Source organism: Cibotium barometz, chromosome 10, assembly GCF_041138505.1.
Source record: "Cibotium barometz isolate CiBa-2024 chromosome 10, ASM4113850v1, whole genome shotgun sequence".
Taxonomy (NCBI): Eukaryota; Viridiplantae; Streptophyta; class Polypodiopsida; order Cyatheales; family Cibotiaceae; genus Cibotium; species Cibotium barometz.
In genome coordinates this window covers 46,884,791-46,908,828 of record NC_141055.1, presented here as the reverse complement: position 1 = coordinate 46,908,828, position 24,038 = coordinate 46,884,791, and the positions used below count along the sequence as shown (strand labels likewise).

Here is a 24,038-nt window from a genome sequence, read left to right as displayed (position 1 = left end):
CACAGTGTGTTATCTTTTATCATGCTTAATTCAATGTTAAATTTTGATTACTTCATGGGAAAATGTGTTCTTACAAGGAAGAGTATGAAGGTATGAGGCATCCCCCCCCCCCCCCCCCAACAACATAACAAACAAGTTTTCATAATAATCCACCTTGACTTCAAGAGACTTCTTTTATGTATCTTGAGCACCTTAGAACTTGTTTCTTGTGCAATCTTTTGGCAACCTTGCTAAGGCTTGCTAAGGGTGAACATTGAAGTTGAATTATACGTTTAACCCCTTAATGCATTTGGAGGACCTTGATGGGTATGGGTCCTTGTGTGTGGTTGCTTAGTGTGTTGAAAGTCTTCCTATATAATTAATTGATGTAGTCAAGCCACTTTTTGTGTGACATCCTTAATCGTGGGAATCCCTTTGGACTATTTAGGGTAAAGCACCAATTCCCAAATTATATCTTTCAAAACTTATCTGTTTAGCACACTTTGATTTATAAATAGCTTGAATAAAAGGTGAGAAAGCTGTCATCTAAACTACATTTGCATACATGGGAGCTTTTTTTCTAAGTCCATCCTAAGCATAAATTTATCATTCCTTGCAAATGGAGATGATGTTGAATTTTGTAACTATAATCCCCCAAGTGATCAATGGAGAGTTTTTGCAGAGTTCATGCGAAGGAACTCGTCACCAGTCTCTCTCTCTCTACCTGCTCCCTCTATACGGCGATTTCTCTCTTTTTTTCTACCTGACCATGCTGGCCCTTGTATGCAAAACGAGTAGCGGCTGTCCTTGCTATTTGAAACGAGAAGGACTGTGCGGGCTAGAAGGATGAGGGTGACGGGGGCCAAGGACGATGAGGAGGAAGGGATGAGGTTGTCAAATAGTCCCGAGGGGGGGCGATGGCGAGGGGATGGGAGGGGGTTAGCCTAAAGCCGATGGCGAGGGAGGCGAGCGAAGGAAGAAAGCAGTCTTAGACAAAAATAATTTAATTTAGTGGCCACGTAATTAATACAACCAAAACATTGAAAGCAGCCTTAAGACAAAAAAACAATAATTTAATTAAGTGAAGTATTTGTTCGGTCGTCCTTAATTTCAACTTTACAGCTCAATTATTTAGATGCTTTCTCCTCCTGCCTCTTCTGATTGGAAATCTTACTGGCCACTTGCTCTTTAAGGTCAGCTCACCATGTTCTTTTTTCTGGTGACTTTTCAGGTTGCACACACAAAGAATCCATGTTCTATCCCTAGAACTTCAAATGAAAACCATAAAAGTAGAAGAATAGATTGCATGCATATATGCCCTTAATCAAACTGAACACAAACTTTCAGTGGCTCTGCCAAGCCTTTGTCCTATGTTGTTAACAACATTTGTGCTTAAGCCCGAATGAAGGATTTTTTGATGCTAGGATTCAAAGATATCAAGTTTCAATACATTGATGTTGATCACCTTCTCCTACTTTTTGGTGGCTGCTTGAGCTGCAGCTAGCCTTGCAATTGGCACCCTGTATCACAGTGAAGGATAATTGTTGTGAAACTTTTATTTTTTCAGAAAGTATCAAGAACCAAGAACAAATTGATGACAAGTTCAATATCATTTGTTGCCAACCATTCCCCTCTGAAAGAGACACCAACAGCCAATCACAATGAACGCTAGCACTACTGTGAAAACCGAATCAAGAGTCTACATGAGGCTTATCAGCCAACTCTACAAAAAGATCCAGGTATATTACTTCAGAGAAGGTAGCACCAGACAGTTCCAGCTTACCAGCCTCTCGGACTTAGATTTTCAAGAGACCCTAGAAATGTTACCTTTGTAATAGAGCCTTACTTTGCCTTTCCCTTGATGATGAGAACACATGGCCTTTACATAGAAACATAACCACCACTTCAGTAAGAAGGGCAACCACGAATTGCAAAGAGTTGTCAGAGATGACGCCTGGCAGAGATACATCCTTAATACAAGGACCTAGTATGGGTCTATACCGAGATCAGTTCCTTGTGTTCACGGCAGATCAGTATATCCACATGCCATGATACTTTGGAATTCACATGTCACATGCACTTCATATCTCCATAGGTCATGTCAATCACAATGAAGCTGGGAGAGACGGCACTCAGACGGGAGGATTGAGAGGTGCACATATGCTAGATTTGTGATAGGCAGAGGGTACACCATTCTTTGATGCCCAGCATACTACGAAATTAAAGGTGCTTCCACTGCCTTTTCACAAAGGTGTTTGGGGGTCAGAGGATACGAGCAAAGATGTGTGGCATTATGCATGTATGAACAGAGGCATAGAAATTGATATATAAGAGGCCAAGGAAGAGGAAACCAGAGCAAGCAAGTCACTGCTTACCTTGTTCTTTCAGTACATTGGACAGCACCAAGTTAGAGAGCCAAGTGCCAGGTGCCAAGGAGGAGTTACAGGGTCACTCAACAAAAGCTCAACTCTAGAGATCCCCACCACAAAGAGTCCTCACAATCTCCGTACACCTAGAAGCCTGTAAAGCTCCCCAGACCAAAGCCCACAAACCAACAGTCTCCGGGCCACAACCTCCAGACAATCAGCTGCCTCAAGGCCCCCTCGATCAAAGCCCACAAACCACCACCACATCCACTCAGAAGAGATTGCTAGGGGAATCATAGACATGTTTGTAAGGCACATGACAGGATCTCCCACAGCCCCTTGCCCCATGAACAAAGAGCAAGCTCACAGCCCTCCAAAAGAAGCATATGGAGAAAAATCAGTAAGGAATGGCATTCCCATGCCCAACTTACGTCAACAATTGCAAATCATTTTCATCTTATGTTATGATAGATCTAGGGGATGCTATAGGCATCCTCTATTCAGATGCCCACCCTAGCTATGAGATCCGAGGGAGGTTTCATTCTCTCTTCCAGGACGGACTTGGCCCACTCTCACAGGTCATGCAGTATGAGGACCAAATATGTTAAGGCATGTATTTATTGGAGCTTCGTTGTCATAGAGAGACAAAACCAGCGAGGCGATGTCACCATTTTGGGAATTTACCAGCATTTATCTGTCTTTTACAGATTTAAGAGGCATTATGGACTTTTGGACAAGCTTTGGGAATGGGAGATTATCCACTATTGGGTTCATGGCACCAACATCATGTGAATGCCTAGGAATAAGACTCAAAATCTTGACAGATTATCTCTGGTTTCATGGATTATGCAGGACAAGGGCTTCATAGATTACGTGGGACGTGTGCCTGTCAACAGGTCATTGGATTGACAGGAAGGACATGTGTGAAAACCCCAGCTTCGGTTACACTGGTATCAAAGCACAACTTTCCTTTAAACTAAGGAAAACGATCCTGAGCAAGGAATTCACAAGGCTATTCGTGTGGTTAAGCCAAAGGCCTATCAATCCACTAGCCAAGCATCTACCACATGTTAGGAGATTTTGATAGACCATTTGGGGAAAAAAAAACTCGCGATGTCACCATTTGGCCACCCAACTGGTCCACCTGTGCTTTCTTATCATGTACGTACATTGGACTGGTGTCCATGGCAGTTGTTTATGCCGGGAATTGATGCCACTCATATGATACTGTAGACTTGGCTTTCCGTTAGGACTTGTGCCTCCGTGTACATGCCCAGAAATGCTTGGTGGATCGGTGTTCCATTGGGTCTGGTACCTCGTGTACTTGCCTAGAGCACTGTCTATTTTGGTATAGTCTCATGAACGGGGATTGTCCATACCAATGCTGCATTGCATAGCATCTTTATGTGCTTGCTTGCAATTGAAATTGCATGTTGTTTTCATGCTTGCTTGACCAATGTGTAGTTCCGGGCAATGGGACGCCCGCCCGTGAACAGTGCGTGTGAAACTGTCTGCTGACATGGTTGTGTGGCATGTGAACAGGTGGTAAGTATTGCCCAATCTAGCCATACCCAACTTGTTAGGGTGTTTTCCAAGCTTCCAAGAGTGTTTCCAAGTGCTAATCACTTTCCTACTCACTCCCAATGACTGAAATTCAGCAAACCAACTCTCATTTTTGCTGTAATTTCTGGTCTTTTTGTTGAAAACCCTAATTTCAGCCTTCCTTTCTCAAGTTGAACCATAGGGGAAGCTTTCCCAAGGTTCCCTTCATCCTCTTGAAGACTTTTGTCCCTCGCGAAGAAAGGCGACAAATCAAAGATCTCAACACTCCCAAGGACTTCCATCGCGAAGACTTCCGCTGTCATCGACTCTACTTGCTATTGGTAAGCTTTTATGCTTAAATATGGGAGCAAGTAGCAGAAGGGAGGAACCGGATTACAAGATCACATACCCTGTGTAGTGTTCTCTTGTCCTACGTGCTCTCTTGCAGATTGTTGCTACCATGTGTTGGTGGAACAATAGAGAGCAGATGGTAGGGAACATGGGCACTTGAGAGGGTAGTGTGGGTTGCAAGTCTACATCGACAACCACTTGTTTGCAATACTGTATTCATATGCATTGGTATGGAAATCTGGTCAAAAATGCCCATGACACTATGTACTTGATTCTCCCAAGATCAATATACTTTATTTGAGGGAGGGGTCGGCCGTTCTGGCTCATTGTGTGTCTCTTGTCAATTCAGCAATTTACTTCTTGTATTTGAACAAGTGTCCATCAAATCTTAGTGTATTTAAGTGTATTGATTAGCATTGTGTTCAACCAAGTTACATTGGTATTAGAGAATACGGTTCTCTTTCACTTCTATCGTCAGAGACGATCACCGTGAACACTAGCTATCTCTACACTTAGAACATTATAGACAGCCATATAATGAATGTTGGAGATGCTAATACAAGAGGCAGGGGAGGATGGGAGGACAGATTTGCTTTGAGCATCCTGAGAGCTTGGGAGCTGCTGAGACCGGGGCTCTCTCAGCGACCTCCTCCTTGTGTTGAGGAGCGGGCCAGACAGCCGCTCATCTGGAGCCCAGCGGTTCGCACAGAGCAGGGTCATATGCTGGGTTCTCGGCCTCGTCTAGCCTGGGGACCTTTGGTGGCAGGCCCAGCACGTAGCTTTGGAGACTGGCAGGCCTTCTGCAGTCTCCCAGAGGAGATCCAGGTGGAGAGGCTGAGTCACTTCAGAGGGGGGTTGATTATGAGGGATGACATTCAGGAGGCACTCACAGAGGAGTGGTTCACGCCTATCGAGCCAGTGGCCCCACGGTGGATGGGAGCCTTTACACAGTTGGAGATCCTGATTGCTATCAGAGCTTGCACTGAGGATGGCAGATGCCTCTACTATGAGATTCAGGATGAGGGCAGACTTCAGAGAGTGGAGGTGGAGTCGCCTTTGGTTGCAGAGTGCACCTTTCAGAGGATACGGGTAGTGGCCGCCGCTTCTCGGAAGTGGCATATTGACCCGGACCCTGCAGATGTGCCCCCGGATTGGCGCATACGGGCATATGCAGTGCGCCCCTTGGCCCGGCTACAGTGGGACCCTGGGGCATGATCCTTATGCATCCCTTGAGGCCACAGAGATCACCTTTTTCCAGTATACTGTTCGGCTGGGGCGGCATATTTTGATGGCAAGGAGGATGGTCTCTCCAGTTGTTGCAGCGGGGCACTGGCGGCTACAGTGACTCTCACAGGAGTTCCTGGAGGATTTTTGGGCCCGGCTCTGGGCTAGTTGACAAGCCCGCAGGATCTTGACTTTCCAGTGGGGCTGGTCGCCCATAGGGGCTCAGCAGTTGGCACCTGGCTTGTCTACAGTGGTCTTCCGGCGGCCTGCGTCCGATGCGGCCACCCTATGGAGACACAGATACATTGCCTTTGGGATTGCTCGCAGGCGCAGGAGATTTGGCTGCGGATGTTGCGTATTCTGGCCCCCCTCTCTCCAGAGGGTATGTTTACGTGGGGTGCCGCTGCTTGGTCGACTTCGTCAGGGCCTGCTATGGGCTATGAGACGGAGCAGGACAATCAGGCCATCAGATTCATTAGGGGCCAGCCTCGCCTTGTTCCGTCACCGGATTTCTCGTCCGCCAGCTGGACACAGGAGAGGGATTTACGATGGGAGCTCCTCAGCAGTCTCACCATCTGGTTCACCTGGAGGGCCCGGTGTTTCAGGGCCTTTGAGGGGAGACTGGAGCCACCAGCAGAGACTGTACGGGGGATTTGGCAAGAGTTGATCCACACCTTACGAGGACAGTATGACCGCATCCGGGGCGACTCGGATGAGGCGATCTTGCGGCGCCAGGCCTTTCACACCACCTGGCGCAGCGGTCCCTTCTATACCCTACACGCGGGATCCCCCCGTTGGCATTACAGGCCACCTGTTTGGCTTTCCCCCCCTCCTATTGTATGATGTAGCCTCTCAGTTCTTTGTATTGATGCTTGTACTTTTCAACACCTAGGGAGAGTCTCCGGGCTGCCTTGCTTTGTTCACTGCTCTGTTTTTCTCGTGAGCAGGAGAGGATCTTTTGTAGCCCTATGGGTGTTTTTATATAACTAATGAAAGGATCTTTTCTCGGGAAAAAAAAATACAAGAGGCAGGGACAATGAAATGCATGCCTCCAATGCTTTACAGGATGAGCAAACTCATGTGGTGCACAATAGGGAACATGAATATGCGGGACAACCGTCCCGTGGCAAAGAGAAGATGCAGGAAGAAGAGTCCATAGTCTTGAGGGCTGAACTTACTCGTATGCAGGCTCTTCTCCATGCACAACAAGAAGAATTGAATCTCTACCGCCGTGAGGATCCATTGGTACATGACCGTTTGAAGGCCAAGAAAGCTGAATCTTATATGGATCATGCAATGGCAATGATTGCTCAAGAGTTGCACATGCAACCGAAAGATGCAGCACGTGCATACTTGGCTCGTACCGAGGATGCCTATGCAGAAAAGGCAACCATCCCACATGTCTTGGAATCCCCACAAGTGCCCGAACAAGAACTTATGTCTAAGAGGATGAATCTCCATGCTATGGGAGAGGAACAATCAGTGACTTCACGCCATGCAAGAATACCTTATGTAGCCCGTGAAGGATACAATGTTTATGGCAGTGGTCAAAATGTATGTCAAATGCCATTGCTGGCTGAAAATGTGCATGCACAACACATGCATCATGGGCTGCAATTTTTTGTTGGTGCAGGTATTCCGCGTATCTCTCATGCCACTCATGCCTTCGAGTGTGCTCGTGACGGAGAAGTTATGGCTGAAAATGTATCAATGCATGTTGAGGGGCCAGCCATGCCTCATGCTTACAAGGCACATGTATCTATGCCTTATGCATCACCTTTTGGTCCAAAAATGATGCCAGTCACAGGGGCTGTCCCAATGGACAAATATGGGGGAAAACATGTTGAGATGGACACACATGCATCAAAGTCTCGTGACTTCAAAGCCGGAGACAAATCTGTGAAGTTTGACACATATCATGGGGAATATGATGCATCAAAGGCACTTGCTTTTATTGCCCAGTTTGATATTGCTTTCAGTGATGAGGATTTCACTCAGAAATCCATGATCCGGCATGTAAGCATGTTCATGAAAGGCACTGCTGCCCATTGGTGGCTCACGGAGAAGCTCTCACCGAATCCTGTTAGATCATGGGAAGAGTTCAAGGAGAGGTTCTATGCTCAATTCTTGCCTCCCAATGCATTGAATGAGATAACAATGAAGTGGGATTGGGTAAAGCAAAATGAGGGGGAATCGGTAAATGCATATGTACAAAAGTTTTGGAAAGTGCTTTTGGAGGTGTCTCCATTTATGCATGTCACCGAGGCGGAAAGGAAGAGAAGGTTTCAATCGGGATTGCAACCCGTGTACAAAGCGGTACAAATGTATCCTGGTCATACCTTACACCAATTAATCGCAACCAACACCGCCACTGAGCAATTGGAACTCAAATTGAGTCGATCCAATAAGGCTAAATCCTCATTTCAAGGCAAAGAGAGGGCTGTCCAAAACCTGCAAAATGATGGACAGCCATCTAAAAAGGACCAAAACCAAGATAAAAATGGTACAGAGGCTCAAAATAACAATACCAAGAAGCGTCCCTTCAAACTGAGAGACTATGGTCTCACTCCGGGACAGAAAAAGCAATATATGAGTGAGGGGAAATGCTTTACTTGTGGTAGCACCGAGCATATTGCAAAGCAAAGGCATGCCCAAACAAGAAGAAGCGTGAGAATGCATCAAAGCCTAATGTGCATATGGTTCCGGATGTGCAGGGAAACACTTCACATGATAGCAAAGATAGGGTTGTATGTAAAGCTTGGGGACAGCTCAAAGATCAGCCCGCTTTGTTCATGTTTGATGATTGTGCATCTGAAAATTTCATATCCACACAGATGGCAGCTGCTTTGGGTATTGAAGTGGAGGACGGCTATGTGGATCATGAGGATTTTCTTGTGGTGCCTTTGAATGGCTATGATGTATTGCTTGGAAAGCCTTGGCATACACGTATTGATCCGTGCAAGGCTTACAAGACCAACAAGATCACATTCATGCATAAAGGCCGAGAACATGTAATTGATGCTGGTGAAGAGGGTGATACCATTTCCCGTGTATCTCATGTACAAGTTAAGAAAGTAATGAAAAAGAGTGTTTTTGCGTACTTGATTTTTGTATGAGATCATGTTGAGGAAAATAATGTACATGTAAACACTCTTAGTAATGATAGGCTGAAATTTTTGCAAAAGCACAATGATTGTTTTGCTAATGAGTTACCAAATGAGTTACCACCTGTACGACCGGAAGATCATCGCATTGATCTTGTGCCGGGTAGCTCACCACCTAATAGGCTAGCCTATCGTGTAAGTGCATCCCAAAAAGAGGAGATCATGAAGCAAGTGAATGAGCTTCTTAAGAAGGGTTTGGTTCAGCCAAGCTCTTCCCCATATTGTTCACCCGTCCTCTTGGTTCAAAAGAAGGATGGATCCTTTCGTATGTGTGTGGATTATAGAGCTTTGAATAAGCTTACTATCAAGAATCGGTTTCCGATTCCACGCATAGACGACATCCTTGACAAGTTGGATGGATCGGCATGCTTTAGCCGAATTGATCTCAAGAGTGGGTATCATCAAGTGCGTGTAGTGTCTGAAGATGTACACAAAACTGCTTTCAGGACAACATTTGAGCTTTATGAGTATCTTGTTATGCCTTTTGGTCTTACAAATGCCCTGGCTACATTCAATAGAATGATGGATTGCATATTCCGCGGGTACACAAATTTACGCTCCTGAAAATGCACATGGTGGCACTATCTCTCTAGCATAGCCAATGCTGCATATCCCCGTGTCAATCTAGCTCTGGCTGCTGAACCCATGGTGAAGCGCGTGGCTGCTCTGCAGAGAAGGTAATCCTTAGGTACACGTATGATGTCACCACCTTGGCGTCCTGCGAGAGTGAATGTCAGCTGACTCCTGCCTTGTCTCGATGTATGAAAGACCATAACCTTGGTTTTCCCAAGGTTCACAGTAAGACCCCTCTGTGTGCAGAAATCATGGAGTGCATGTAGATGCTGCTGTAGACCTCCTGGAGACTTAGACACCAATACAATATCATCAGCATAAAGCATAATATGTATTGAGGTACCTGCTAGATCAACTCCATCTCCGCCTCCCCGTGTGATGAAGTCAGCCACCTCATCAATGTATAACCCAAATAGCGTGGGGGAAAGTGGGCATCCTTGCTTCACACCAATGGGTAGGCAGGTTTCAGACGAGGTTTCACGACTTTGGATCACATATTTACCCTCAGGGCTCTCATTGAGGAGGGACGAGCACAGGGGAAGAGGACATATTGCTGCTTCGTGAACTTCCGCAAAGCCTTTGACACAGTGCCACGTGCCAGACTCATGAGGAGATTGCATGACATTGGTGTTCCCAAGGAGATGCAGTGGGGCATTTATGCATTATATGAGGTGGTGATAGGCAGAGTATGGACTCCCGGAGGCATGTCGGATACAGTGACTAGCACCATTGGGGTGAAGTAAGGGTGCCCACTGTCACCCACCCTTTTTGGCCTTTACATTGATGAGATATCCGACTACATTGACATGATGGGGGGGCAAGGGGCCAGTCTGGTAGGGTTTGGATACCCATACTGCTATATGCCAATGACATTGTACTTATTGCAGACTCCCCTAAGGGCTTGCAACAGCATTTGGATGCTTTGCAGTCGTTTTGTGTAGATAGGGACCTCACAATGAACCTTGGGAAGACTAAGATTATGGTCTTCAATACCGCACAGGCTTGGGTGACTAGATCCGACCATCAGTTCACTTTTAGAGGTGAAACAGTGGAGAACACCAGATCATATGTGTACCTGGGAGTCACATTCAACAGACCACAGTTCTCTATGAGGCAGGCAGAAGAGGCTAGATTGGCACGTGGATATGCAGCCCTAGGGGCACTAGAGAGACAATGTGCCTACATTCAGTTTCAGGAGCCGTGCACCAAACTTTGGTTGTTTGACACATTGGTCACACCTACACTCTTATATGGCTCACCCATATGGGGACTCAGTCTCTACCACACGAGGAGGGAGCCGCTTGTCGACCAAGTCGGACCAGAAAGAGATTTCTATAATGGATGGCAGGTACTAGAGAAACCACTCGTGACTATGATCGCACGCATGATTCGAAGCAAACCATCAGTACCTCATGAGATTGTCAGAGCAGAGATAGGAGCCGCACCAGTGGTTACTGAAGCCCTGTTCCAATCAGTGACATTTTTGCAGAGGATATGGGAGCTCCCGAGAAAGAGATATCCACACCTAGCACTTATCTCTTCCAGGCAGTTAGTAGCAAACGGCGATACACGATGATGGTATACCCAGATGTGTACCTGGCTGAGATTACATGGCATGACGATTAATGCACTCCCTCCATTTGATTACAGCCTGGACTGCCCCTTCTTGGTCCTTAGTCACTCTGAGCAGAATAGGGTGATCAAGATGGACATTGTGAGGCTAGATGCAGAAAGGACATGGTCCAGCCCCCCCCTACCACTAGGCACGAAGATGGCCCACTATCGGGACCATTTTCTACATCTCTCCCCATATGGCTTTGTGACACGGCTTACATACATGGACACCCATCTCTCACATGGCATTCACAGTGCCATTGGACAGATCCGCACTTCATCACATCAGCTGAGGGTAGAGACTGGCAGATACGAGGGGATGAAGCCAGAAGACCGCATTTGTCAGCTATGTCACCAGGAAGTGGAGTCAGAGGAGCACTACATATGCCGATGTACTGTGTACTATGAGATACGAGGGAGATACTGGTGTCTCTTCCGAGAGGGTTTTGGACCATTACGACATGTGATGGAGTTTGAGGATTAGAGGTATTTGGGGCTTTTCTTATTGGAGCTCAGACGCCATCGAGAGGCTCTCCTACGAGCCACGACAGCTCAGACGCCATCGAGAGGCTCTCCTACGAGCCAGGACAGCACACCATGATCCACCACGCCATCGAGCCATGACAGATTTTTTTAGGGCTAGGACCACCCCGGCAGATATGACCAAGACTTCCACTACCCCCTCGATGAGCCAGACGTCCCATAGATGTCCTTCAAGAGGCGTCACCCTTGACAAAGCCATAGCACTTTGTTAAGCGAGACGCCCACGCTTACCAGGACCTTGTCCACGGTCGCTTCATCACCAATGGATTAGAGCCATCATCACCCGCCCACAGGAGACGACTGCCCCTTCACTTTAGTTTCTCTATCTTACAGCACCCCATGAGAGAGATACTGAGCTGAGCAGATTACACCAGTCTTATGCTAGTTGTAGATACTATACACTTTTGTTGTACCTCAGTAGGAGTATTTTCCTTTCATAGCTGTTTTAGGACTTTTTTAGTCCTTTTTGTCTTACTTTTGATGAGACACCATCAGTTGTGTACTATGTTTTGGTCTCATAGGCCACTTTGGCCTTTCGCAGACGTTAATATATCTTTCTTTCTTTCTTTCTTTCTCTCTCTCTCAGCACATTTCCAGGAGCCTAGGACGAAGGGCTGGTGATGGCCTCCAATTTTGACATCAAATAGGCTAAGAAGATGCAGCTTTTCTCAAATAAGAATGATGTTATCCCATGTTTATTTTGTATCCAAGCCTAGACATACACTTGTTGCCGTATGATTTGTACGCATGTCCAACTTTGTAAATGCTTGGCAATTTAGCGGGTCCGCACTTGTAAAGCCAAAGCATGGAAACTCTCTCTAGCTATTTTGTAAGGTTAAAAGCCATGGTCTATGTATGCACAAAAATGAAAGCTAAGCCTAAGGTTTCAAAAAGCTTATGTAACAAACTTTTCAAATTCAATAAAGAAAGAAAGAGAAAGGAGTCGTGTGATTTGGGAGGTTTGGGAAGTTGGAAGTTGGTTACAACCTCTCTCTACCTTTATCTACCAATCTCACGGTTCTTTTCAAACTCTCTCAATTGGCACAAACTCTTGCTTTCTTGTTTCTTGTTTCTTGTTTCTTCCATCTCTCTTGTGCTTCAACGCCATATCCATGGAGGAAGAGAGTGAAGAAGAAGATGGTGAGGATGATCTCTATGCTTATCTTTTGTGTGCCATAACCTAGGTCTAGTTTCTTTGTGTGTGTAAGGCTATGGTTTCTTAGAGAGAGAGAGAGAGTGTGTGTGCCATTCTTGAGTGTATTTGAGTGTTTCTTGCAGTTTTTATGGCAATGGGCTGAGCCTAGTGCATATATTTTGCATGCTTGAGTCCGGGATTTGCTGTAATTTCGTGTGCTTGGAAGGCTATTTCATTTGGTGCGTTCGCCGGGAGGGGCTAGCCATGGAACTTGCAAGAAGCAGCTTCAAATGAGGAGGGAGGCGGCCTTGAAGGAAAGAAAGGAGCAAGATGGACATGAAAGCTGCAAAGAGTAGAGAAAAAGGGGGCTTCTGATGCATAAATTTTACAGAGCAGTTGCAAGATCAAGACGAAGGGCAGAAGCAGCAAAGAGCGATCGCCATGGATTCATCTGTGTCCTTGGCAGCCGCAGCAGGTGCAGGAAAAACCTTCATCAGAGCAGAAACCTTACAACCCTAACCTTAATTCTAACCCCAACACTAGGGCCTCGCGATGGAGCGATGCACCCCCTGGTAGCGATGTCAGTTTGGGCGCAGAAACCCCCCCAGAAGAAGGTAAGAAACGATGTATCTAGCCTTAGAAACGCAGGTGAATCCACGGCCGGCTATGGTGCCGATGTGAGTGGCTACGGAGAAGGCCCTCCAGGTTTGGTCTATACACCATCTGCAGAACCAACGACGGCTGCACCGAGCTATGGAGTGTCTGGATATGGCGGCACAGGGTATGACTGTTCTTAGAAAGAAAGTTACTCTTGGTTGGATCTTGGGCTGTTTGACAGAGGTTTACCTCCGTGTGGAGAACGAAAATGAGGCCCAAAAAGGCGTTAAAGCAATGGGCCATCTATTCAAGAATGCAGGAAAACCTGCCAAGTTGGAAAGCATTGAAAGAGAAGTCAGGAGGCTGATCAACAACCAGGATGCCAGTCATAATAATTCACACACGACTCCAAGACAGGCACCAGAAGAAGATTCAATTTCGGGAAGTGAAATAGACTTGGATTTGGATTCGGCAGCTGCTATGAGAGACACTTTATCCTCCAATGAATCGTGCAGGCCTTGCCGGTTCATTCGATCGGTAATGGATGCAGAGCATGAGCATCATCATCATCATGGAACTAGAAGTGCCTCACCCACCTCAAGTACAGTGTAAGTTGCAAATATATTTCGATGCTCATGACCTTCATTGACAGCTAATTTCAAAGTGTGGAAGATACAAGAGGGCTCTTGCATTCCTTCTTCCCTCAAATCCTACACTTAGGTGATATATAGGAAGATAATGAGCTCCAAAATGAATGGGTATGTTTCCAAGGGTGGCAGATTTTCATGCAGATTTTGAGTGAGGGAGAGCTATGAAATTATGATCTTTTGATGGGGATTATTTTGGTGTTTGAATTTGAGAGTTGTTATTATTTCCATAGGATGTTTGTGGGTTTTTTTGTGGGGGATGTGTTGATGATTTTTCACCCCACTCTATGTTTGGTGGAGTATGGAGTAAGTGAGGAGTTTGAGGAGGTGTGATGAAGTTTGTGGAGTTTTTGAAAGAGTGATTTAGTATGTGAAAAGGGAGAAATTTCATTGATATTTTGTTCGTGGGAGCTCACAAGCTACGTGTGGGAGGAATGATGGCCTCCAATTTTGACATCAAATAGGCTAAGAAGATGCAGCTTTTCTCAAATAAGAATGATGTTATCCCATGTTTATTTTGTATCCAAGCCTAGACATACACTTGTTGCCGTATGATTTGTACACATGTCCAACTTTGTAAATGCTTGGCAATTTAGCGGGTCCGCACTTGTAAAGCCAAAGCATGGAAACTCTCTCTAGCTATTTTGTAAGGTTAAAAGCCATGGTCTATGTATGCACAAAAATGAAAGCTAAGCCTAAGGTTTCAAAAAGCTTATGTAACAAACTTTTCAAATTCAATAAAGAAAGAAAGAGAAAGGAGTCGTGTGATTTGGGAGGTTTGGGAAGTTGGAAGTTGCTTACAACCTCTCTCTACCTTTATCTACCAATCTCACGGTTCTTTTCAAACTCTCTCAATTGGCACAAACTCTTGCTTTCTTGTTTCTTCCATCTCTCTTGTGCTTCAACGCCATATCCATGGAGGAAGAGAGTGAAGAAGAAGATGGTGAGGATGATCTCTATGCTTATCTTTTGTGTGCCATAACCTAGGTCTAGTTTCTTTGTGTGTGTAAGGCTATGGTTTCTTAGAGAGAGAGAGAGAGAGTGTGTGTGCCATTCTTGAGTGTATTTGAGTGTTTCTTGCAGTTTTTATGGCAATGGGCGGAGCCTAGTGCATATATTTTGCATGCTTGAGTCCGGGATTTGCTGTAATTTCGTGTGCTTGGAAGGCTATTTCAGCTGGCTTTTTGACACCTCGTCACACCAGCCTTGATGTATGGAGTAGCTTTCTGGGGGCCAGATTTATCCGATGAGGATTGGCAGCGAGTTGAGAGGCCCCAGGTTATAATGTTCTCCCATATGATCCGCAGCAAAACCATCAGTCCCACACCAGATTATCCGGGCAGAGTTTGCTGCAGCCCCAATGGTAGTGGAGGCACTCTTCCAAACAGTCATGTACCTTCATTGCATCAGCCACATGGATCCCCAGAGGTACCCGAGGCTTGCCCTAGAGTCCTCCAGACAGCTAGCACTTAGAGGGGCACTCTGGAGTATGGTATGCACTGGTTTCCACTTGGTTCTCCGTATACGGGCTTTGCATGGACCGCCTACCCCCCCTTCAGTACAGTTTGGACTCCCCTTTTTTCCGGCTATCTCACGTGGATACCAACCGGGTTATCCGATAAGATCTTCTTAGCCTCTACACACATTGCACATGGATCACACCCCCCGAGCTCCCCACGAAGATGCACTTTTACAGAGACCACTTCCTCACACTCACTGAGGATGGATTCATCCAGCAGCCGGGCTACTTGAGTGTTCACATGTCCCATGCCATGCGGATTGCGATTGGCCAGATACGGGTTTCTTCCCATCGCCTCAGAGTGGAGACACGTAGAGCTAAGCACATCTTCAGAGCCAGGAAGCTCGTACGGACACCCAGAGAGGAGAGGATCTACCGACTATGCCACACAGAGGTTGAGACGGAGGAGCATTATATATGCCGCTGCCCAGTATACTATGAGATCCGCAGGAGGTTTCACTATCTATTTTGTGAGGGATTCGGTCCACTCTCCAGGATCATTGACTTCTAGGACCGGCGTTGCCTGGGCCTCTTCCTGCTTGAGCTCCGCAGACACAGGGACACCTTCTTGAGACAGGCCCCAACCACCCCGCCCCCTCCCTTGGTAGCCAACCATCACCACTTTCTTCCGGACCCAGGAGGTGGAGGAAACCGACATGGTGGATCTTGTGGACCCTCCATGAGCTGCTCTGGACCTACCTCACCCGAGAGGAGTTACCTCGGACCGAGCCTCTGCACTCCAGCATGCCTGACGCCCTCGACCCCCCCGTCGGCCACGATCACCTCCTCAACTCCAGATCCAGGACATGCTCCCACCGCCATCGAGCTACCTTTCCACGACATAGTTGAGGGAGACCTCTCGGCCATACTCGTCAACCCCATGCTTGACATTTTGGAGAGTGGTATACCATCTACTTGGAGCTGATGTTGCTCTCATGTTTTTATGTTACTAGTTTTCCATGACAAGTTTCCATGGACAATTTTGTATCACCTTAGTGAGATAGCTATATTTATGTTTTCATTCTATTTTATTTTCCATTCCATGATGAGATATGCCATGGACATTATTGTACCACTTTGGTCTCATAGGCCCATTGGGTCTTTATTAGACACTTAATATATCTTTCTTTCTCTCTCTCTCTCTCATAGCTCTAGTCTTTGTTTTCTTTTTTACCATGATGAGATTACATGGACACTATTGTATCACTTTTGGTCTCACAGACCTACTAAGTATTTTGAAGACATTTAATATAGCTCTCTCTCTCTCTCTCTCTCTCTCTTTTGTTAAGTAAATTCACAATGCTTAGACATCTTGGGTCCCATTATGTCCGCGTACTTCATTGTATGGATGGGTCTAAGGACTATATTTGAAGCCATTTTGTATTTACAATATAGTCAATGTCCAAAGGAGTGGATGTCCTAGATATATTTTGGTTAAAGAAGATAGAGATGTAGAATAAATCTAGATAGGGTTGTGCGGCAAGGAGAAATTTAAACCAGGGTCGTGCATTTCTTGGAAAATTTTGGCTTATCCTTGTAATACAAGGGGTTTTTAACCTACCATAATAGGGAGAACTTGTGAGTTTTTTTCTTGGAATCTCTTTTGAATTTCTTAGAGATTTTCTCCTGTTTTTCTTGGACTACCATGCAATGAAAACTACAGGCAAGAGAGAGAGAAAAGGGGAGTAACATGCACCTGAAAGGTGAGCAGGAAACATAGTCAAGACCAGTTTTAAAGAAAAACTCTACCGAGGACGGCTCTCCCCCTTGCTCACCACAAACTCCCACCTGCAACCATATGTAAAAATTCATAATGCACTTACAATCGTGAAGTTGACTTTGGGTCAATCATTTCCACCAATTAGGACCAAAACTTTACCTTCAGATTGGGTTTTGTTTTCCTGCCGCGTTCTGTTGCAATTTTAATTAGTTGTCCAACACCCTTCTGGTCAAGTACCTAAAACAAGTTTCAAACAGCATAGTTGAGCATGAAAAGATAAAATTAATAACAAAAGATAAGTTCACTATAGTCCTTCCACTATATATGCATATTTATAAACATATACATATACATGTTTGCATGTGTGTGTGTGTGTGTGTGTGTGTGCGCTCAAAGCTGTTGGCACTTGGGTATGCACTACAGACCTTTATGGCGTATGTTGCAACCTTTTACTCCTCTTACAGTTGTTCTGGATGGTGAAAGAAAGGAGGATTAGATTTTCCAAAGGACAGGTCCTAGACCTTATCTTAGATTCTCTTTCCCTCAGGTTTCGGCTGCTTTGATCTACAAGTTGATTATTCATGCGCCTTGGTTTGTTGATCGAGTAGTTAATAAGATTTGGCTTCTCACTCAGACAACTCATTGGTGGAAACAAAAATTGAAGAAAATTTGGCATAGTAAATTGCCAGTCAAATGTAGATTGTTTTTATGGCGATGCTTGTTGGGAGTGCTCCCAATTGGAGAACTTCTTGAAAAAAGACACATAGCTACACCAAAATGTCCTTCTTGCCCTTGCATGAAGGAAGCAATCATGCATCTTCTTTGGTCTTGTCCGCAGACCAAAAGCTTCCTTTGCCAAATTTCTCATTTTTTGCGGCTCAGATTTCTAGGGTATTCCTTCTCCAGATTTTTCTAGCTCTTTGGTAGATGGCCTCCTACATTGGATCATGCTCACTCCTTTCTAATCTGGACTAGATATTGGGTTTTGTGGACAATTTGACATGCAAGAAATCAGTTGGTTTCCCATTCTAAAAGGATTGAACGCTATCCTTACTTTCGCCAATCCTTGCGTCAGTCTTTATTTGATTCCGTGTATCTAGATCAAATAGATCATGACCAATTGGCTTTCTTTTTTAGTGATGTTAGCTTCTATGACTGCTTTTTAAGAAGTTTGCCTCTTTTTTTAGGACTTTTTCTTTTGTATAGTGAAGTAATAGAAAATAGCCTTTTACAAAAGAAAAAAAGAAAAAAAGTGTGTGAGTTTATATGATATGTGTGTGTGTGTGTGTGTGTGTGTGTGTGTGTGTGTGTACATATATGTATGTGTGTGTGTGTGTGTGTATACATATATGTATGTGTGTGTGTGTGTGGGTGTATACATGCACAGACACATATATATATGTATGTATGTATGTATGCATATGTTCATGTGTGTGTATCTACATCTGCGTTTGTGTGTGCACACAGATGTATGTGTCTGCAAGTGTATCTATGTGTGCATGTGTGTGTGTGTGTGTGTGCGCGCATGCCCGCCCGTAGATGTATGTATGTATGTATGTATGTATATATTGTGTGTATGTGTGTGTATGTATGTATGTATGTATGTGTGTATCTTTGTGTGTGTGTGGGGACTGACAGCAGCAAAGGCATATAGATTATAGATGGAGAGTATTTATCATTTGCTATGGCATGCACACGATGTTTTTCTTGTACTAAATCACAACAGCTTAAAACCTTTGTCAACTTGACTAAAGGTTTACAAATGCCCATTGGCAAGCCATTTTCAGACTTTCATCATAAGATTGAGCTCATTTGAGGTATGTATTTGCTGACATGACATTATTTGATGGCGTGGTGTGGCATTTTTATTCATTTACATTTTTTTTTAAAAAAAAGCCTGTTTTCATGTCGACATGGCTTTTTTATCCATTGGTTGTCGTTGCGTTTGCGTTTTCACATATTGATTACTATGGTGTGTAAGTATGTAGTGTGTGTACATATGCATATGTCTATACGTATGTTGACTGCATCCAGTGCATACAAATTGCTTCTACCTCCACCTTGAATCCAGGCTCATTAAAAAGCCTTCTGGCTGGTGGAAGGTGTCTCTCTCGAAGGGAAGTGTAAATTACCCCTCAAACAAAAAGTCTTCTTCTAGAGATGCCCCATTGGTGCTTTACCGGTTGGCAGTTTTTTGGCCAAAAGACATTGCTCCTGCATCTTGTAGAAGGTGTTCACATCCACGTGAGACGTCATCTTCTATGGTCTTGCCCCTATTCACGGGCTCTTCTAGATAGATTGTCAAGACACCTTCGTGTGAGATTTGTGGGCAGATCTTTTGGCAAATGTTTTTGGCTGTTTGGCAGAATTTCCCCACTTTGCCAGAATTTGATACTTTCATTGCATGGACTAAATTTTGGGCCCTATGGTCCATTTGTCGTGCCAGAAATCAGTTGATCTTTGCCATAAGAGATATTCCCTGCTTTGCTTTCTTCAGGAGATCCCTTCTTTTATCTCTTCGGGATTCTTTTCAACTTGGAGATCTTCCCTTGCACCAGCTAAAAGTCTTTGATTGCTTTTGAATGTTAGCTATCCGAAAGTTGGACAATTGAGCTTGTAACTTACCACATGTTTTTTGTATTTTGATTGTGGGTTTTCTCCTCCACTTGAAGGTTTCCCACTAGTAATATAACGTGTTACGAAAAATAGTATGTCTATACATATGTAACATGCGGAAGCTTTGGAGAAGATCGGTAACTTCAATGCTAAAAAATCAGCACTCCTTTCGCGACGGAATTAACGCACAAAAACTGAATGAAGATGTGCAAAAAATAGAGAGAGAGAGGGAGAGATGGAGAGGACACAGTATTGGGTCCCAAATACCCTTTGTAGGGCCCCCACCACGGATGGTGTATTTGCTTTATTAGAATGATGTAAATCTGAAAAGAAAATACAGAAATCTTGACCTTTCTTGGCTGAGAAAACTCTGCCCTTGACCTGCAGTCCTTCACCCCTTTGCTTTAGCAACTCCTTGGCTTGTCTAGCCCTTGTTTGCCTTGGCTCTTGGTGAAAAATGAGATGAAACAATGGGATTGTGGGCTCCTCTATTTATACTACTCCCAGATGAGCATTCGGCCAGCTTAAGTCCAGGCGGCCAGTTCCCTTTCTGCCCACGACTATAAAATCAGCATTAAATGCTGAAAAAAAAAAGCTGCGCTTCATTCCCTAGATGGCTGGGTTTTATGCGCATGACTCCTTAGGGGCTGGGCATAGTCTTTAGGCTGTTTGGGGACTGGGCAGCCTGAATGGGCTGCCCCATACTTGCCCTTACAGCCATAACCAAGCTGTACAGCCTGTATGCTTTCCCCTAGTCTGCCCCTAGGGTTGTCCTACAGCCCCTCCATGGCTGGTAGGTTCAGCCAGGGCCTTCCTGGCCCTCATGGGGGTGGTTTCACACCATCCCCGTGCCCACTCTAAGACTTGGGGTAGCCCTATGGGCTGGCCCCTTGTTCTAAAAGCAAACCCTAATTAACTACACAGTGATCTGGCATCCAGTACCATACCAGGTACACAAAATCACTGACATCATTCCAGAGGGAGACTCACAGCGCGGACTGGCACTGTTTCATGTGCAGGATAGTGCACACCTAGACTCCTGTGCAGGACAATGCACACCTGACCTCGGATGACTGAGATGGATCCCTGGCTGACTTGTCCCGGACTGGGCTCACATGGGACCAGTTCACCATCCCACTCCACTGTGCACTTGGTATTGTCTGAATCCAGCGTAATGCCTGATGGTCTGTGCGAACCTCAAAGTCACGGCCATACAAAAAATGTTTCCAATGTTTCAAGGCCTGTATAACTGCTAGGAGTCACAATCATAGACTGAGTAGTTTTTCTCTGCGGGTAGTAACTTACAAGACATGTAAGCTACTGGATGACCATTCTGTTGCAATACACCTCCAATTGCGATGTTACTCGCATCGGTGATCACCTGAAATGGCTCGTTCCACGAGACAAGTGCTAAACAAGGCGCTTCTGATAAAGCCACCTTGAGGTTCTTGAATGCCTCCAACGCTCGTGGAGTCATTCGAATCTTTTGCCTTCTTGTCTTCACTCCCTTTAGCAGATCAGTGAGATCTGCTGAGAGGTCAGAAAATTTGTCGATGTGGGTGGAGTATGCCTGGCATATACCCACAAAGGATCTGATGTCATAGGCTGTCTGAGGTACTTCCTAGTTGACAATCTCGGCCACTTTAGCCGGATCAAGTCGAATGCCTTCGGCACTAATTATGTATCCCAAGTAATGCACCTGGAATAGATAAAATTCCGACTTCTTCTCACTGACGTAGAGCTCGTTGCTTTCCAACAACTTAAGAACTTTCTCCACATCAATGTCATGCTGCTCAACCGTAGCTGAAAATACCAGTATGTCGTCCAGAAATATGAATGCACACTTTCCAATCAAATCCTGGAAAACACGCATCATCATGCAGTTAAATGTAGCTGGGACGTTCGTCAAGCCAAATGGCATGACCACAAATTCATAGTGAGCCCGTTCCGTACGGAAGGCTATCTTGGGGATGTCCCCCTCTACAATCCGCACCTGGTGGTACCCACTCTTTAAATCAAGTTTCGAGAACACCTTTGCTCCATTCAACCTCTCGAGAATATAATCAATTCGAGGCATCAGGAATCTGCTCTTGATAGTCAGCTTGTTGAGTGCACGATAATCGACACACAAACGGGAAGACCCATCTTTCTTCTTGACAAATAAGATCGGTACTACAAATAACGACACGCTGGGGCGGATGAAGTCGTCAGACTGCAACAATTCTTGGAGTTGGCGGTCCAACTCCGATTGCCTTCAAAAGGCCATATGGAAACTTGCTCGGGGTTTCGGAGCCTGGAAGGAGGTTAATCTTGTGGTCCTCTAGTCTGGACGAGGGGAGCTGGGGAGGGAGACTGTCCTGAAGAAAAATCTCCTGGAACTTTTCATGGAGAGCCGAGTACTTCTCGGAAGCACTGGCCACCGTCTGGGCTGTCTGGATGTATATCATCGCACACTGTGCACCTTTCCTGACTGCTCGCTTAGCCTGCAAGTGGCTTATGAGCAGAAAGTTCGGAATTCCCAGCTCACACTTAATGGTCACTAGGGCGTTTGACACATTCTGATTGATCTAGAACGTGTGCTTGTCCCACTTGACATCTGGAAGAAACTTGTGAAACCACTGAATACCCAAAATTATGTCTGCTCCTACAAGAGGGGCAACCATAAAATCACGCACAAATTCTATGCCCTGAATAACTAACTTAGCACCTAGAGCTTCATACTTGACGCTCGTTGTCATGCCTATGCTAAAACCCTCAACTTGTTTGTCCACCGAAGTCAGGTCGAAACGGCCACGCCTAGCGGCCTGTTACGTGACCACATCCTCCATGCTGCCGTTGTCAAACAAGACAACGACTCTCTGGCCACCTATGTAGCCAAAGGACTCGAGCAATTCGTTGCGCTCATACTCCTGGTCATGGGCGCCCATCTGCTTATCTCCAAGCTCCCGCCTAATAAAGCACCGGGGTTTGAAGAACTAGGGGTAGCCACTGGGGTCTGTGTGGGAGCTGAGCTCACCACGCAAGCTGTGGAGGCAGCGGTGGCGAGCTTTGGAGGCTTCTTAGGAAAATCCCAAGAAGTATGTCCTTTTGTATGACAAAAGAAACATCTACCCTCCATCTTGTACTGAGAAAGCTCCTCAGCACTCAACTTGCCACCTGTTTTGCCTGCCTCTGCTTTCTGGTCTGGGTTAAGCTTAGACGCATTGTTCGAGTTCTTGGAGCCAGAGGCTCCCGGGCTTTGTCCTGGGGAAGACCCCGTCTGGTTCTGGCCTTTGCCCCCCGAGGCGGTAGCCCTGGGAGAAGCCGCCTGGGAAGTCTTGGGCTTGCCACCATTATGTTTCATTTCTACACTCTGCGTAAGCGAGAGTGCGTCTTCAAAGGTGGCTGGCCGAAACATACGCACCTCCCATTGGATTTACGTGTCAAGGCCATACAAAAACTGCCCTTTCTTGTCTAAATCAGATAAGCCTAATTGCAAACATAAAGTCAAAATTCTATTGGCAAACTGAAGGACTGGTTGCGCGTTCTGACGTGCTCCCCTGAACTTGTCTTCGAGTCGCTCAAGGTAGTGGGGCGGTAGAAACCGCTGCTTAAGGTCGCGGACAAAAACTCATCCCACACATAAGCTGCCATACCTAATCTGGTGTGCGCATGAGCCCACTGAGTCCACCAAGGAATGGCCTCACCTTCCAAGTACCAACTGGCTAAGATCACTCTCTCAGTATCTGTCTTTCTAATTGCGGCAAAGTAAGCTATGATTCGAGGGTGCCGCCGGTGTCAATCTGGCGTCCAAAGCTGCTAGGTAACGCTCGTGCTCCACGCGTCGCATGGCTTCGTCTTCACGTTGTCAGATCTCCAATGCACGCATCTGTAACTCAAGCAAAGGAGCTCGGCTGCGGCTGTGACCCCGCGAGAGGGTCCCTGTGTCACCATTGAGTTATCTAATGGTCCTCTTATCTTCTTGTGTGAGCTTTGGGCTCTGGATGAGCATACTCCGTAGTGGTGCTCCATCGCTAGGACTGGCACGGCGTGATTCGTAGTGCCAGGGACGGGTGGATTGCACACGGTGTATGTTTCTGGAATACCACCGCTAGGACTGGCACGGCGTGATTCGTAGTGCCAGGGACGGGTGGATTGTACACTGTGTGTGTACCTGGAATTGACTTTCCGGTGGGCCTGTTTGTGCCCGGAAATGTCAAGTATTGTGCAAGTACATGAACGGAGATTATCCTTTAACAATGTTGCATTGTGCACTCATGTTTGCCTGCCTTTGAAATGTTTTCGCGTGAACTGGTTTTGTTTGCATGCCTGACATGTGTGTCTAGCTCAGGGGTCGGGGACGCCCTCCCGTGAGCCGTGGAATGCCTTGTCTTCTGACAGGTTTTGTGGCGTGTGAACAGGTGGGAAATCCTTATTTAAATAAGAGCTTTAAGTTATAAGCCTTATAA

General features: G+C 45.8%; 1 protein-coding gene across 2 annotated transcripts in view; it reads right to left on the bottom strand.

Moving 5' to 3' along the window:
* Positions 1 to 967: 967 nt before the first annotated feature.
* PPDK (pyruvate orthophosphate dikinase) overlaps positions 968 to 24,038 on the bottom strand; it is a 71,241-nt gene continuing 48,170 nt past the window's right edge. The window contains exons 18-21 of one of the 2 annotated variants that reach the window (XM_086804243.1): positions 17,134 to 17,211; positions 16,951 to 17,042; positions 1,445 to 1,499; positions 968 to 1,211 (exon numbers count right to left, since the gene is read on the bottom strand). In XM_086804243.1, coding sequence (XP_086660369.1) covers positions 1,451 to 1,499; positions 16,951 to 17,042; positions 17,134 to 17,211 — 219 coding nt within the window. In that variant the 3' untranslated portion in view covers positions 968 to 1,211; positions 1,445 to 1,450. Of the gene's footprint in view, positions 1,500 to 16,950; positions 17,043 to 17,133; positions 17,212 to 24,038 lie in introns of both variants that reach the window. The other variant, XM_086804242.1, reaches the window with a different exon arrangement.